We start from the raw sequence: 15,395 nt of genomic DNA on the forward strand, positions 1-15,395 counted from the left end.
GTTCAGTGAAAGTCCCCGCAGCTCCAGGAAATTCGACTTCCTGTGGCCAAATCCTCAGTGACTCTCGCTGGCGTCTGTGGTGCTGTGCGCGGCCGACATCCTCGGCCCTCGCTCCCGGAGCCAGTCCCTGGCACAGCGGAGGCCGTGGGCGCACCGGGTCCTCACGCATTCACTCAAGGAACGCAAAGGAAAGCCGCTCTCCCGGCGGGGAGCCGAGCGCGCTCGTTCCCAACGACTTCGCGGGCGCTCAGGGGGCTCCTAGGGGCCCCAGCCGCCCGTCTGGCTCTGCTGGGGACTCGCGCCCCGGGGCCCCAGCGGCCCCTCTGCGTCGTCACCCACCTCGGCCCTCGGGCTCAGCCGGTTTGTCCGGAGCCTGCTCCAGGTGGCTCCGTCTACAGAGGGGGCCGGTGAGGGGACCTGGCCCGGCTGCGCCCCGCGCTGGGAACCGACCCGGCCTGGGGTCGCGGCGCGCGGAACGCCCCTCTCGGGAACTCGCTCCCGGCGCCAGGTCCCGCGGGGCCGCGGCGTCCACGCCTCCGCTCGCCGCTCTTCCTCCCGCTCGCATTCTCCTCCTCCTCCGCGCCTCCGACCCCTCCTCCTCCGCTGGGCCCTCCTCCCGCCGCCTCCCCACGCCCGCCGCCCGGCAGACGTCTGGGCAGCTCGGCGCGGCGCGGCGCGGCAGCAGCTCCTCACTCGCCGCCCGGAGTCCCCGCGGCCAGGCGCGGGCGTCCCAGGCCGGACCCAGGCGGGACTCAGGCGCCCGCGTCTGCCCCGCGCACGGAGCCCGACGTCCTCCCGGATCGACCGCACAGTTGAGCGCGCAGCGGCAGCGATGCGACCCTCGGGGCCGGTCGGGCCCGCGCTCCTGGCGCTACTGGCCGCGCTCCTGCAGGCGGGACAGGCGCTGGAGGAAAAGAGAGGTAAGGGCGCGCCCCGCACCACACCGCGCCGCGGTCTTCCCGACTTCCGTGAGGACCCTCGGGCTGAAACCGCTCTGGACGTCTAGCTCCTGGGCTGCGCCAGTCGCACCAGGGGAGCTCCGGCCCCGAGCGCTGCCCAAGCTGCTCCATACCCCGCACGTGCGCCCCGCGCAGTCCGCGCACCCATGGGCGGTGCGTCCCACCCGCGGCCCTGGGAGCTTAGGTTGGATCCGGGAGCTGCGCACACCTTCCGGGACTGGCGCTTCCCGAGCGCACCCTCCCCGCGCCGGCCCCTCCCGGTCCCGGGCTGCAACCAGAGGCCCCGCGAGCCCTTCCCGCGTGAGGGGCTGCGGCCGGAGCGGGGGCTGGGGGGACTCCTGTCGCCCATCACGCGAGGCTGCTGGGCCGGGTCGGCGCGGGGGACCGGGGCGGGGGTCCTGTCCGGCACGCCCCTGGCGCGCAGTCCCCGCCCCGCGCCGAGCGGCCGGGTGCGGCCGGGCCAGGTGCTTGGCGGCGCGGCGAGCCCGGCCCCAACCTGCGCGCTTGCTCCGCAGGGCCGGCTGGGCGGCGGGTCTCGGCTCCTAGCCCGTCCTGCGCGTCCCCCACGGTTTTCTCAAAGTCCCAAGATTTTCCCCTTTTTGGCGTTTCCTTTTGCTTTCTGAAAAGTTTGATATTGGGCCAACCAAAATATTAAACTGTATCAAAACCAGGGAAAGATCGCGGTCCGGGCCCCACGTGCGCAAAGGCCCCTCGGAGTGCGGAGCGGGCCTCGCCGCGAGACACCCGCCGCGGGAGGCCGCGTTGCACAATCCCCGGCTGGGCCGGCTTCCGAGAGTCAGGTCCCTGCTTGCCGTTGATGTCATCGGCCCCGGGTCTGGGCTCTGGCGCCGGGCGCGTCTGCGGGCCGGGGGTGCTGCGGCGGACCCATACTTCGCTGCAGGTGGGGATCACCTGGGACTGAAAAACGAAAATAATAATAATAACGAACTGGAAAAGAGGGGAGAGGGCGAGGGGAGGTTGAAGCGGGGGAGAGGAAGCGAGGACCACGTCTGGCTCCCGCCCACAGATACCCCGATTTAATTGGTGTGGGGTGAGAGCCGGCCTTGGGGTTTCAACAGCTCGGGCAGGCTTGCGAGTCCTGGCGTGGAGGAAAGAAGGGCGAAGTGTCCAGAAGGCTCACCTGCTAGCCGTGGAGCTTCCCTCAATATGGGCAGCTCTCGCAGAGCGTGGCCAAGGGGGCTCTGAGGCCCCCGGTGCGCGGCTCCCGTACACCGAATGCTCAGTGCCTTCTCACCCCAGAAGTGCGCTCAGCTCCTAAGTGGGGCTGCCTCCCCGCTGCCGCCGTGGTGGGAGATTTGTTTCTGGTTTGCCCTGTGTTCACCAGTGCTGTGGTGAGAGGGTGCCCATGCTCCGTTAACATGAGGCGGAGAGACTGGCGAGGATCTAATTATTAAAACTGCGAGGCACAATCTTCCTATAGAAGTTGTTAAGGACCCATGTCAATCACGTGCCAATTCCATACCAGGAGAATTGGTGAGGGTTTTTTGGGTCTCAGCTAGGAAACCGGTACTGGCTGCCTCAGATCTAACAACCAGATCTGGCTCCTGCGTCCTCACCTCCTTCCTCATTTTCCGGCCCTGCAGGAGAAGATGGATTTCCCCACAGCTCACAAGAGGCAGGGTCAGGGCTGAGACGCCACTGCCTTCTGCAGCCAGGTGTGGGGAGCCGGGTCAGGTGCGTGTGGCTGACTCACCTCACTTGCAGCACAGAGGAAAAGTACCAGGAATGGCTCGCCAAGTTGGGCTCCCCTCCTGAGGCTGCAAACACACGCCTGCTGGTTCAGTGGTCTGCTCTCCTCAGGGTTCCTCAGCCTGGTGGGGACAGCTCTGTCACCAGACCCCTGAGCCAAGCTTGCTAGGGGAGTGTTGAACAAGGCCTGGATCCTCGCTCCAGGGAAAGGAAGAGGCCCCAGGGGTGTTCCCAGGAGCTCAGGAATTCTCAGCCACTAGGGTCTTGTGGGGATGAGCCTGGCCACCCCTGGTTCAGTGGGCCTGGGCCGTGTTAAAGAGAAACCAAAGCAGAGGTTGTAGTGGAATCCAAAAAGAAGGATGGGATGCCCTGGCTGGCCTGGCAGCTGGCCTTGTCTTCTCACTCCAGCTGCGGGTAGAGGTGAGCAGGTCACAGCCAAGCGCCAAGCTTCTCGGTCCCCTTTCTGAATTCAGTATTTGTGAATTCAGTATTCACTGTGCGTGCCTGGTATCATGAGTTAAAAGGAGGCGAGTTATGACAGCTACTGGAAATGGGATTCTTCAAGTCGCTAAATACTAGCAAATTTTCTTTTTACTCTTTCAGAGTCTTGTCTATCGCACAGACAGGCAGAAACCTGGTGATAGCTCCAGCAGGCTCTGAACAGTCATTTCTGGCTTCATGCATTTGGTTTCATAATCCGTCGTTTTTCACAAACCTTTCTCTGGTGTTTGAAGAAGCCAGCTGCCAAAATCCATTGTGCTGCGTGGTTGCGCTTGGTTCACGTGACAGCACTAACATGTTTGAGATGTTTTTAGAGGCGCTGTGAGCGAGGACGAAGGATTGGTCCTATTTAAAAAGAAAACACTCCGACTTTTGTCTGAGCTCCAGGACTCGGAGCTGGTGTTGCAGGCCTTTCTGGCAGGAGTGATGAGCCAGCTCTGAGATTTTAGGGCTCGATCGTGAGGGAGGGCTGAGGCAAAGTGGCTCTGGCATGTGCCCCTGGTGCTGGCACAGGGCTGAGATCAGAAGCCTGGGTGCCCCCCTGCACAATCCCCTGGCCCTTGCCACAGACATGTTGACAGGTGTGTGTGTATGCATGTTCTAATCCTGACTTAGAACCTCTGTCATGATGTGCTTGTAGAAGTAAATTTTGAGATGGATTTTGAGAAAAGTTCAGAGTTTTAGGGTGTGACTCTCCATTGCATTGTTCCCAGGAAATTCAACCTAAAGCCTCAGGTCCACACCAAGCTGAGCCGGTTCCATTCTGTTTCCTTCTGCCACTCTGGACAGGTGTTAATTTAGTCAGGAGCCGTTTTGGTCTTCGTTAACTATTTCTGGTTTATTCTTGAACCAGCAGCACACAGAGAATAGAGTGTAACTCTAAGCTTTGGTTGTTACATACCCCGTTTGGTGTCATAGTGTTTTCCCATACCTTCCTTCTCAGTTTTCCCTGAAAGCTTGCCTGTTCTGAGAAAATTCCAGCCCCTGGCTGCCCGCCTTCAAGCCCATAGGCACAAACCAGTTAGTGTGAACTTGGACAAGGATCTGGGCTTTGAGACTTAACCAAAGAACTGGTTTGACTGTAATTTCCACTCTTGTAGAGTCGTTCTGCAGAGCTTCCATCTTAGACATTCAGAGAGATGTACCCAGTGTGGTTGTCTGGAAAGTGCTCAAAGCCAGCTGGGAAGGGTGGCTGGGCCCTGTGAGTGGTGGGGGTGTGCTTACCAAGCCCCTGTGGACTGAGCACGGCCTCTGAAGGCCCGGAAGGACAGTGTAAGTGTCTGGCAAGCTGACCCAGCATCTGTGAGTTGCATATACTTAAATAACTTCTACTCCAACTGACTTCAGCAGCAGCTTTAGAGGGTGTGTGGGAAAGCAGTCGGGGAGAGCGTCTCTCTGCTCCCAGTTACGTCCCACTCAGCTGGGTTCTTGGAGTCCAGCCGTCCTTTCCAACTGTGCCTGTGACTGCTAATGAAAGGCCTGGCTGACAACTCAGGGAGCTCATGGTTAGATGAGAATGCCTGTACCTGGCCCCAAACACACCTGCAAGCACACACTTGGCCTGGTGGTGTGTTAATAATCCCATACGTTAAGTGCCATTGTTTATTCTTCAAGTTTAAGGACGAGTATTGATGCCTGTTTTTCTTCATATTTTTGAACCATGATGAACAGTTTTTACGCTGCATCTTTTTTTGAGATGCCGGGAGGAACTGGATGCAGTACTTGCCTTAAGTATCCAGAAGTCTGTCAGCAGAGGCAAGAGCTCAGAATGAGAAGTGTGAAAGTGGTGGCACAGGAGCTATGATAGAATTCTGCATGGGATAAAGTTGTCTTTGGGGATAAGTTATTGTTTTAAATATTTATTTATTTATTTGAAAGGCAGAGTTAGAGAGAGAGGGAGACAGATCAGAGGGATCTTCCATCTGCTGGTTCACTCCACAAATGGCTACAACAGCCAGAGTTGGGCCAGAGTGAAGCCAGGAGCCAAGAGCTTCTTCCAGATCTCCCCAATGAGTGGAAGGGCCCAAGCAGTTGGGCCGTTGTCTGCTGTTTTCCCAGGCACGTTAACAAGGAGCTGGATAGGAAGTGGAGTAGCCAAGACTTGAACCATATGGGATGCCAGTGCTGCAGGTGGCAGCTTTACCCACCTTGCCACAGTGCTGGCCCCTAAGTATTGTTTTATTTCTGCCTGGAGAGGAGACCAGGTATATCCTCACTTGAATGATTGTTTTCCAAGAGAACAGGTAAAGAGCTGGGGGAAGCAGGGTTCTCCCAAGCCCCAGTAACCCAGTGTGGCACTGGTGTGGCTCTGGTGACCCAGTGTGGCAGGAGAAAAGGGGTGAGTGTTGAGGCTGTGTACATGTCATAGAGAGCTCCATTACCCCACCCATGTGAAGGAGGAGTCACTGTGGGCTTTTAAGGCAGGAGCTGACTGCATGGTCTTGTGTTTTGGAAGCCTGTTTCTGGCCACAGCATGAAGCCTGGGCTGCTGGGGCAGCTGTGGAAACAGATCGGTGCCCATTGCAGTGACAGGGGGTGGGTATAGAATGGTGACCGGTACTACTGATTGACAGTTGAATGCAGTGAGCACAAGAGACTGAGTCGCAGGCAGACACACAGCCTCCTGATGTGGAAGCCTGGGCAGGGTCAGGGAAGCTGAGATCACAGGAAAGGGAAGGAAAGTGGAGTCCACTGTGAATTTAGCTTTTAGACGCACTGAGCTGGAAGTGTGCAGATGGGAACGTCCAGAAGGCAGTGGAAGATACAGGACCGGAGCCAGGGGAGCAGCATGGCCTTCGACTGTGGTCCTGTGAGGCTTTTCCTTCACAGTCGTTGCCTGTGAGCCTGGAGCAGCATGGCCCAGTGCAGCCTCCCGTCTCCACCTGTCTCACGCTCACTCTGTGAGGGTGTGGGGTTCCTGACTTCTGTCCAGACTCCCCGACTGGCTTGCAGTTACCGGCCACTGATAAATAACAACATGTATGTGTATTTGAAATTGCAGTATTTGTATATTGATGCAAATCATCAGATGGGTCCCCTGGTTCTTACATAAGTAGCATTGCTGAATTTTGTGGGGTCTTGGTTTTGTTTTAAGCCGGCGAGGTGCTTCATCGCCTGAGGAACTTGGGGAGAGAGGATGCCTCCCAGACCTGCTGAGTCAGAGCCCCCCTAGGGGTCACTTTAGAAAGTTCATGGGAAAATGAAATTCAGTATAAGTTTATTTTGGTACAAAAATAGTTGAAATCAAGGATAGCATTTTTTTTTTTTTTAATAATTTTCACTTTCTGTGGACTCTTTGAAGAAACTTCACATTTGAATGCTCCCAGAAGTCCTGAGGAGCATGGGCTGTATATTGTGTGGAGCCCTTTGTATTCAGAGCCTGGCTTCTTCTTCATCTCCTGAGCTGCTTTGGGGTCCAGGAACAGGTTCATGTTTCCTGAGCAAATCAGTCCTTTAGAGTTCCCCTTTGTGGACAGCAGCAAGTGTTCCTAGGAACCTGAGAGAAATGTGCATTACAGGACCCTACCCCATCCTCTGAATGAGAGGTGGGGGTGCATCCCACAGCCTGGGAGTGCCAGCCCTGCGGGAGACCCTGGACACAGCTGCCAGTGCCTAACCTGCACACAGGGTGGAAGCCAGAGGGGCAGGAGGGCTTTGCCTGCCCTGCCAGGACTCACTTGGGTGCTGGAGCTGCTTGCTGTAGGGCAGTACGTTCCACAAGATCCCCTGGGAGTCCAGGGGCACCTGTAAAAGGGACTTTCTAATTCCACCTCCATGAAGGGGCAGTTTCTCAGATGAATGTGTATCTGGGCCTCCAAGGTTTCTGCAGCTGTAAATGGACTAAGATGTAGAATTCCATGCTTTATTTTTCTAAATGACCATGTAGAAGCTTACTATGTCAAAAGGTGCCCAAGAGGTGACACATTTTACATTAAAAAATAAAATGGGCCATCTTTTGTTAGAGTAACAACCAGCTGTGAATGATTGAAGTACAATCCAGATTATAGTTCAGAGCCCTAACTTTCTCCCCAACAGATTGATTTTTTGATAAAACTTGTTGTAAGCAAAATGACCACTTCACTCCTGCTGTAGAGAAAAGAAAAGAGAGAAAAGAAAGTCTGTAGAATTCCAGACACGATGAATACATTCAGAATCACACTAAACTGAGAAAATGCCCTTCTAGTTAATGGAGCCACCAGAAGTCAATCTCTTTCCTGAATCAGTGTTCAGAATGGGACAGAATTAAATGTGTGTTTGCAAAGATCATCCGCCTACAAATAGATTTGTAACAAGGACACAATGTGGCTGCTGGGGTTACTTGGTGTACATACACCTTTGCCTGAAAGGAAAGACAGGAGTAAGGACCAGAGTTTACCTTGCAGTTGTTTTAATAACATTCGTGAAGGATTTCATCTTAAAAGCAGAACTATGACCCAAGGCAGTTTTTCTGCTGTGCCATGCAGGCTGGCACGCAGTAGGTGACATATTCATGGCTTTAGCAGGTGCATTGCTTTTGCTGACCCCTTTCTTTTACTTCAGGTTTTAGATAAAATTAATACATTGCACATTGTCTGTGACACAACAGACAATTATATGTGAAAAAACTTCATGAGTTAGTTTTTTGTCTGTTCTCATGAATTCTTCATTATTTTTGTGGCTGGAATAAGATCATTTATTGAATTTTTTTCAGGTCCTCAAAGAGGGGCAAGTGTGTCCTAAGATTTTCTCATCACGGTTATGGGACCTTAGAAAGTTTTTCAAAATGTTTCTTAAATCTCAAAAATCTGTGGGTTTTATTATTATTACTATTGTCATTATTATTATTATCATACTTGCAAACATGGAATACCTGAAAGCTGTAAGGACATTTAATTATAGTGGTTTTGCTTCACTTACACAGTTGTCCCCTAGTTAATTTTTATACCATTAGCCATTACAAGTGCTTAAAATTGTTTAAGCAAGATAAACTGTTTTTAGTTCATTCTAATACTCACTTGCAAGACCTAATAGCTCTAACTAGAGCTTACTTTTTTACTGGTGTATTTTTTAATATAATATTAGAAAATAAAACAGAACCCCTGATTGCACCCAATTTTGATTAAGTTTAAATGGAAGAAAAGAAGAGGTCATTGGAGATTATTCTGTTTGTTTTAAGATATGGTTTGAAGGGGCTTTTAAAAATGACCTATTCCACAACTTTGTCTTGGCTTTGATTTGCTTCGAAGTTAATAGAGAATTAGAAACTTTGCCCTGATACTTACGGATTTCTTTCCTCTGACATTTTTGGCTTCTGTGACAGACCTTAGGCATGAGACATGTTTGTCAGTCAGTGTAATGTCTTTCTGGCTCTTTTTTGTAACCTTGTATGGATTCTTCTTGAGAGACAGAACAGTTTTGACAAATCACCACAAATGAAAAACTTTGGCAAATGGCTGTTAGAATATACTATACAATTTTTGCAAGCCAGAAAGTGTCATAGACATCCAGTGTTCATGATATTTTTAATGCAAGAATGCATATAAATGTATTGTTCCCTGAAAAGTGTTGTTGCTGCAGTTTTTTCTCAGTACCTGGCATCAGGTGTTTTTTTCCCTATAATTTGTTGGTAGTTATAGTGGAAGAGAAAGCAGATTGGAATTTACCTTCCAAGCTTCAACTTCCATAAAATGTCAGAACTAGGTGATTCCACAACTCCTTTAAGAACTGAAAACATCTGCAAAATTAAAAGCAAATCTAAATGAATGCAAGATTGTATTTGAACATGTTGATAATAAGTGTGCCGTCCCTGTAATTTAGATAGTAAAGCACTGATGTCATAATCATAATAACACTTTGCATTTGTACAGCACTTTACAATTTGCACAATGCCTTAACAGGCACCTCTCTGAGCCTTCTGGCACCCCCCTCACCCCGCCCTGGCCCCATTGGGGTAATTACCCATATTGGAAGGTGAGGCTCAGCATGGTTCTAGAGTTGGCCAAGAACCCCTGAGTGAGTAGACCTTCAGGGGCCAGGCTGTTCTCCTGCAAGCCCCCAAACGTTTGCTTTACTACCCAGGAGCCCGCACTGGCCTTAAAACTGTTGACACGTCCATCGCTGTTAGTCCTGTGTATGAACCCAATGGCTGAATGTCATGAACTGTCCTTTGAGTTGTCAGTTGTACGTCCATGGCTTTGGTCAGTGCCAACCTTTCTCCCTGGCTTTTTGTGCATTTCTAGGTATTTTTGTGTGTTTCTGCAGTTTTTATTCCTTTCCCACTTTTCCTCTTGTTGTAAAGTATTTTTTTTAAAGATTTATTTACCTGAAAGGCAGAATTACAAAGAGGCAGAGGGAGAAGTCTTCCATCTGCTGGTTCATTCCCCAAATGGCCACAGTGACCAGAGCTGGGCTGATCCGAAGCCAGAAGCCAGGAGCTTCTTCTGGGCCTCCCACATGGGTGCAGGAACCCAAGGACTTAGGCCACCTTCTACTGCTTTCCCAGGCCATAGCAGAGAGCTGGAACAGAAGTGGAGCAGCTGGGACTCGAAGTGGCGCCCATGTGGGATGCTGGCACTGCAGGCAGCGGCTTTACCCGCTACACCACAGCACTGGCCCTGTGAGGTAATTTTTGGAGTTTTCTCTTCTGCGTATGTTATGACTGCCCATTTCATAAGATATGGGGCCCCTCAAAGACATTTCCTGCAGAAATTAGAAGCACAACTTTTTAGTGTGACGTCTTTAGCTTCTACAAGTTTGCCAGACCTATAAATACTTGAAGGAAGAATGAGAGGAGACAGCAACTTGACTGAGCAGTTGGGTCAGCTAGCAACGCCTATGGCAAAATGTGGTAATTCACTTGCACAGATCTGTCGGAATCATTTCTGTGATTTAAATGAAAGCACACACTTAAGCTTATTAGGGTGTGAAGTACCTATTATGAAAAGAGAGCAAGTTAACAAGCATGTGGGCTTCCACTGTTGTTCATTTTCCGTAGTTTATCCCATTTATAAGAAGCCGTTCTGGCTGGGTCACTCTTGCAAGCGTTGACATTTAAGGACAGATTGTTCCATCTGCGAGGTTGTTCGTCTAGAGCAGCTTTGCTGAGCGTGTGGACTGTTGGGGTGACTGCGAGGGGGCCACTGCGTGGCAGTGCTTTTCCCTTCCCACAAGAACTTGCCAGGGCAGGGCCCCTTCCTGCCGGTCGAAGGAGCATTTTTTGTTATTGTTTATTCAGAGCAGAGTGGAAACTTTTCAATGCACCAGCAGAAATTCCCCCAAAGCAGTTTATATTTCATGATTATAAAGTAAAATAGAAAAAAGTCCCAGAAGTCAGCTATGTCCTGCAGCCTTAGAACTATCTCTTTGGGAGAACACGCTGACGTTCAGGTTGGAGCAGCTGCAGCTCGGTGAATAAGTGAACCCTCTGGTCAGCAGGGCACTGAGTCCAGGGCGGCTTAGCAATCAGGCCTCTGAGTCTTGCAAAAGCCTGTGCCATTTCACCTTCAGTCAACCCAAGTCCTCCAGTCAGGGCAGAGCAGGGAGTTGGGCAACTGGCAATGTGTGAAAACACCAGGAGTCAGACTTGCAGCTGGGGTGCTCCCTTCACGTCTGCCTCTAGAGAATTCTTATTAAATGGAAGCCCAGTGCGGTGCTGGATTTTGGGGAGAGGCAACTGAGTGGGAGAAGCCTCTGATGGGTGGTTGTTTGAGCCCTTCTTTCTTCACAGTGTGATCTAGATCTGAAGTCTTGGTGGGAAAATCTATGCTGTTGATTGCCTGGGCAGTGTCTGCTAAATATTCTTGAAGTTTCTCAGCTGCAAAACAAAGCAGGACATTCCGCTGAGAGCTGGAGAAATGGTGGTGCATGCGAGGCCGGGACCGTGCTGATGCAGCCTGCAGTTTTCTGCAGTGCTCAGGGTTCATTTTCTTCATTCACTTCTTGGAGAAAGGGAAGAGTAGGGTTCTTTGGGCTTTGTGTTGGGAAGGGGTTTGGCATTTTTCCCCTCCCAGCCTGAGGCAACATAGGTGTGCTCAGTGCCTGTTCCTAGCTCATAGGCTTGGTGGCTTTTACAAGGTTAATTTTAAATAAAAGAGAACCTCTAGGTCTCACATAATGTGATGACAGTAGAGCCAGCCTCGTGATAGTCACGTGTCCTGTCACGGCATGCTCTGCAGAGCTTAGAAAAGCCCCAGTGTAGCTCAAGAGCAGGCTCCGGACTCACAGGTGACAATTAATTAATATCCAGTGATTCTGAGATGACGCTTCCTATGTGCCGACCAGGAGGCGCCGTCCTTGGAGATGGAGAGCAATTAAGTCATTAAGTCCTTAGCCTCCCCTGGCAGAGAGTGAGCCTCGAAGGAGGAAAAGCGTGTCTGGAGACAAGTCTCCTTTCCCAGGAGTTTGCACAGAGGTCCCGTGCATACCTCCTTCTGCCCCTGGCGTGTGTGGCAGGCAGAACCCTGCGGGGCCCAGATGGGCCTGGCACCGCGGGGATGTGAACTGTGACGTCAGCAGCCAGCTGTGGTCACGTGTGCACATCCCTGCTCCCTGGCTGCCTGTGCTGTTTGTGGTGGGTTTTGGGCAGCAGATGCTCCTGGTCAGTTTCCAGTTACACACGCCTTCCAGGGGTGTGGCTGGCACTCCTAAAGTGTCTGTATCCATTTGTGTTTTTCTGCTGTGAAACAGAACATCTGTTAACAGCGGAAAGGATGCCATTCACTCAGACTGAAGGGGGGCCCAGAGGCTCTTCCTTAGCCAGGACTCCCTGACATTCGCGGGGCTCAGCAAGCCAGGGAGCACGGGGAGCCACCTGGGCAGGTGCTCAGAGCTCTTGGAATCATGGGGCTCTTAACACAAAGTTCCCTGCTCCTAGGTAGACATTTGAGAACTCCCTCTGGCTGCACGTACACCCAAAATGATCATCTCTATGCCCAATTTTCCTGATCTGAAAGTTATTATAAATGGCTAAAGAATGCATTAGATCCATGATTCAAGCAGCCATCACTGACACATAATGCATGAGTTTTTTTCTAGCTGAGGCCATAATAACTTTTTAAGTCTCCTGTCTATTTGATGTTAATTTTTTTATAAATAGGGAAAATGATGTGCATATAGGACTAAAAAAACAAAAATTAAATATAAATGCACAAAACAATAAGTGTAACTAAAAGCTTCTAGACCCGTACCTGGTACTTTTTTTATGTGTGTGATAAAGTTATGTAGGATCTCTGTCTTTAATGTGCTGTACACTCTTATTTAATGCTATAACTAGTACTCCAACAGTATTTTTTTTTTTTCACTATGTGTTGCTATATGGCGGCAAACTGTTGAAATCGTTACCTAATATATACTAAACTGATCTTCTGTATATAAAGAGAATTGAAAATGAATCATGATGTGATTGGAAGGGGAGAGGGAGCGGGAAAGGGGACGGTTGCGGGTGGGAGGGAAGTTTTGGGAGGGGGAAGCCATTGTAACCCATAAGCAGTACTTTGGAAATTTATATTCATAAAATAAAAGTTTAATTTAAAAAAAAAAAAAAAGAAAAAGAAAAAAAGAAAAAACTACACCTGAATTTCAAAAATTGTTCGCACTATAAAAAAAAAAAAGTTATTTATCAGCTTTGCTGCCTACTCACAGGGAGGTGCTGTGTGCAACAGATGGGGGCCTTGCATTTCCTGAGTTTGAAAGGGACTCCTCCTCCGTTGGGGGAGCCTCAATTTCTCACCTGTAGGGTGGGGGCAGCCATGGTACCTGCCACACAGGGCTGCACGGGGTACACGGGGTCTCTGTGTGGAAGCTGAGCACGTCGTGTGCGTGTGTGGTGCTGTGGCTGTTGTGGGTGCTGGGATTGCACGTGACCTTCAGCACTCCCTGTAGCTGAATCGCTGCTGTGGAAGAGGAGCCTGGGGCTCCGCAGTGTCACCTTCCCGAGCCAAGGCTGTCCAGCGGGTCTGCCCAGATGTTGCTTGTGGTTCCTGTGCTGAGGCTCTGTGTTGATCATCCCCTTCCCAACCCAGAGTGTGGCACACACCCGCCTCCTGGGGGTCTTGCTCTCCCTAAAGAGTGGGTTTGGCTGTTTGCTGTGTAGCTGGTTCTGGAAAATTCTCCTCTGTCATTGTACCACCCTGACAGTTTATTCCTGTGCTGTTCTCACATTAGGACTTGGAGGACAGCTGCTGGGACAGCCCCATTTCTCTAGCGCACCCTTTCTCCTCGCCCACTACCAAGGCAGACCTGCAGTCACGTACATTTCTCTTTTTGCACACTCCCTAGAGTCCAGCCTTCAGGGGGCCATGCCTGCCTCCACGTCTGGACCACTCCCAGGGAGAGAGAGAAAGAGACATCCAGCCTCAGGCTACCCCAGGCGGGGAAGGTGGCCATGTACTTCCCTTTCCTGTACTGACTGACCTGGAGAAACCTGAGCTTTTGGATCACTCTGTGTGCAGTGAGGCCAGCTTTGGGCCACTTGGCGCCCATGCTGGGCTGCTCTTTCTGCCTGAGCTGATCCTCAGACCTCAGAGGTCTCCTGTCTCCTGCTCCCCTTCATCCTCAGAAGGAGGCCTGCAGTGCTCCCCGGGGTCTAACCATGAACCAGTTATCTGCCTGTTTACTGTTGTTTTCTAGACCTTAACCTGGTGATGAATTAACATTGCTGAAGATTTGCTGTTTCCTTCCAGCAGCATATCAAAGTTATTCTAGTCGTTTCGAATCTGTGAGTAAAAATAAATGGCTTTGCTGCAAGAAACACCAAAAATGGAAAAGCGAACAGTTCGAAGCTGATAATTTATCTCACAGACATTGCTGGTGGCATGGTTGCTTTAAACAGCAGGAAGACTTGTGAGACGCGTGATTTACAAATGGGCTGAAGGGCAGTCTAACCTCTGTGCCGGTTTCTGCCGCCCCTGAGAATTTTGAAGCGGCAAGGAACGTACTTGGTAGTGTTTGTTGCTTCTGAAAACCCGCAAGCCAGAAGGGAAGTGGCCGATGAGCCTAACAAATGCTTTGGCAGGCAAAGCATTTTATTTTCTTGGAATACTAACTTTATGATAAGCATTTTTTCATGTTAAGGGAAGGAGGAAAAGATGTATGGTTAGGAAGGAAAGATTAAGGAAGTTAATTGTTGCACATTCTGCAGATGTTTTTTAACATTAATATATTCACTTTCAAAGCAAATTTTATTTGTTTGAATTTCATGTTATGATTTTATTTTTACACAACAATGTTTTAGTTTAATATAGAAGTTACGGCTCTTTAAGATAGTTGTGGTTCTCAGAAAGTCATACCAAAACAGAACAGAATGCTGACTACCGTGTGTAAATAGAAGCAGTGGTTTGCTGTGATAGCAACAGCTTCTGGTTTTTAGCTTTTTATTTTTAAAGAATTATAGATTCACAGGAAGTTGCAGGAAATCCATAGGGAGGTCTCGTGCCCTTTTTCTCAGCCTCCCTGATGGTAGCATCTTAGTAGCAAGTTCTATGTGCTCATTTTCATACCTCTGTTGGCATTCATTCACCTAAGCCAGTGGCCACTGTGCGTTATTAGCTGGTGCTGTGATGGCAAACGGGTCACAGCCTTTCAGAATGATACTTGGAAGTTAATTTTTTAAGTTAATTTTTTAGGTCTTTAATGCTTGGAAGCCATGAAGTCATGAGGAGGAAAAGAGAATGAGAGAAGGGGGCTGTTGAGAGTGAGAGAGAGCGAGAGAGGGAGAGAGATGAGTCATTGGATAAATCAAGCCCCTGTGGTGGCTTTTGGATTAATTTACACATACTGAGTTGTTTTTTCTTTAAGATTTATTTACTTATTTGAAAGGCAGAGTTACAGAGAAGCAGAGGCAGAGAGAGAGAAAGAGGTCCTCCGTCTGTTGGTTCACTCCCCAGATGGCTGCAATGGCCAGGCTGGACCAATCCGAAACCAGGAGCCAGGAGCTTCTTCCAGGTTTCCCACGCAGGTGCAGGGGCCCAAAGACTTGGGCCATCTTCCACTGCTTTCCCAGGCAATAGCAGAGAGCTGGATCAGAAGTGGAGAAGCTGGGACCAGAACCGGCACCCACATGGGATGCCGGCACTACACATGGTGGCTTCACCTGCCACGCCACAGCACCAGCCCCTGTGCTGAATTTTTATGCTGCTCAAATCACAAGTGGGGAGATTTGAGCGTGTACCATTTTACCATCCTACTTTTATTTTCATCTGATCTGTTTTGCTCTCTTCATTTTAGGAATAGGTGTGCTAGGTGAAGGTC

General features: G+C 50.3%; 1 protein-coding gene across 2 annotated transcripts in view; it reads left to right on the forward strand.

Annotated features, from left to right (window-relative positions):
• The first annotated feature begins 683 nt into the window (after positions 1-683).
• Positions 684-15,395, forward strand: part of EGFR (epidermal growth factor receptor) — a 143,480-nt gene continuing 128,768 nt past the window's right edge. For both annotated transcript variants that reach the window (XM_062178970.1, XM_062178971.1), the window contains exon 1: positions 684-920. In XM_062178970.1, the coding sequence (XP_062034954.1) occupies positions 833-920 (88 nt within the window). In that variant the 5' untranslated portion in view covers positions 684-832. The remainder of the gene's footprint in view (positions 921-15,395) is intronic.

Source organism: Lepus europaeus, chromosome 20, assembly GCF_033115175.1.
Source record: "Lepus europaeus isolate LE1 chromosome 20, mLepTim1.pri, whole genome shotgun sequence".
NCBI classification, from domain to species: Eukaryota; Metazoa; Chordata; class Mammalia; order Lagomorpha; family Leporidae; genus Lepus; species Lepus europaeus.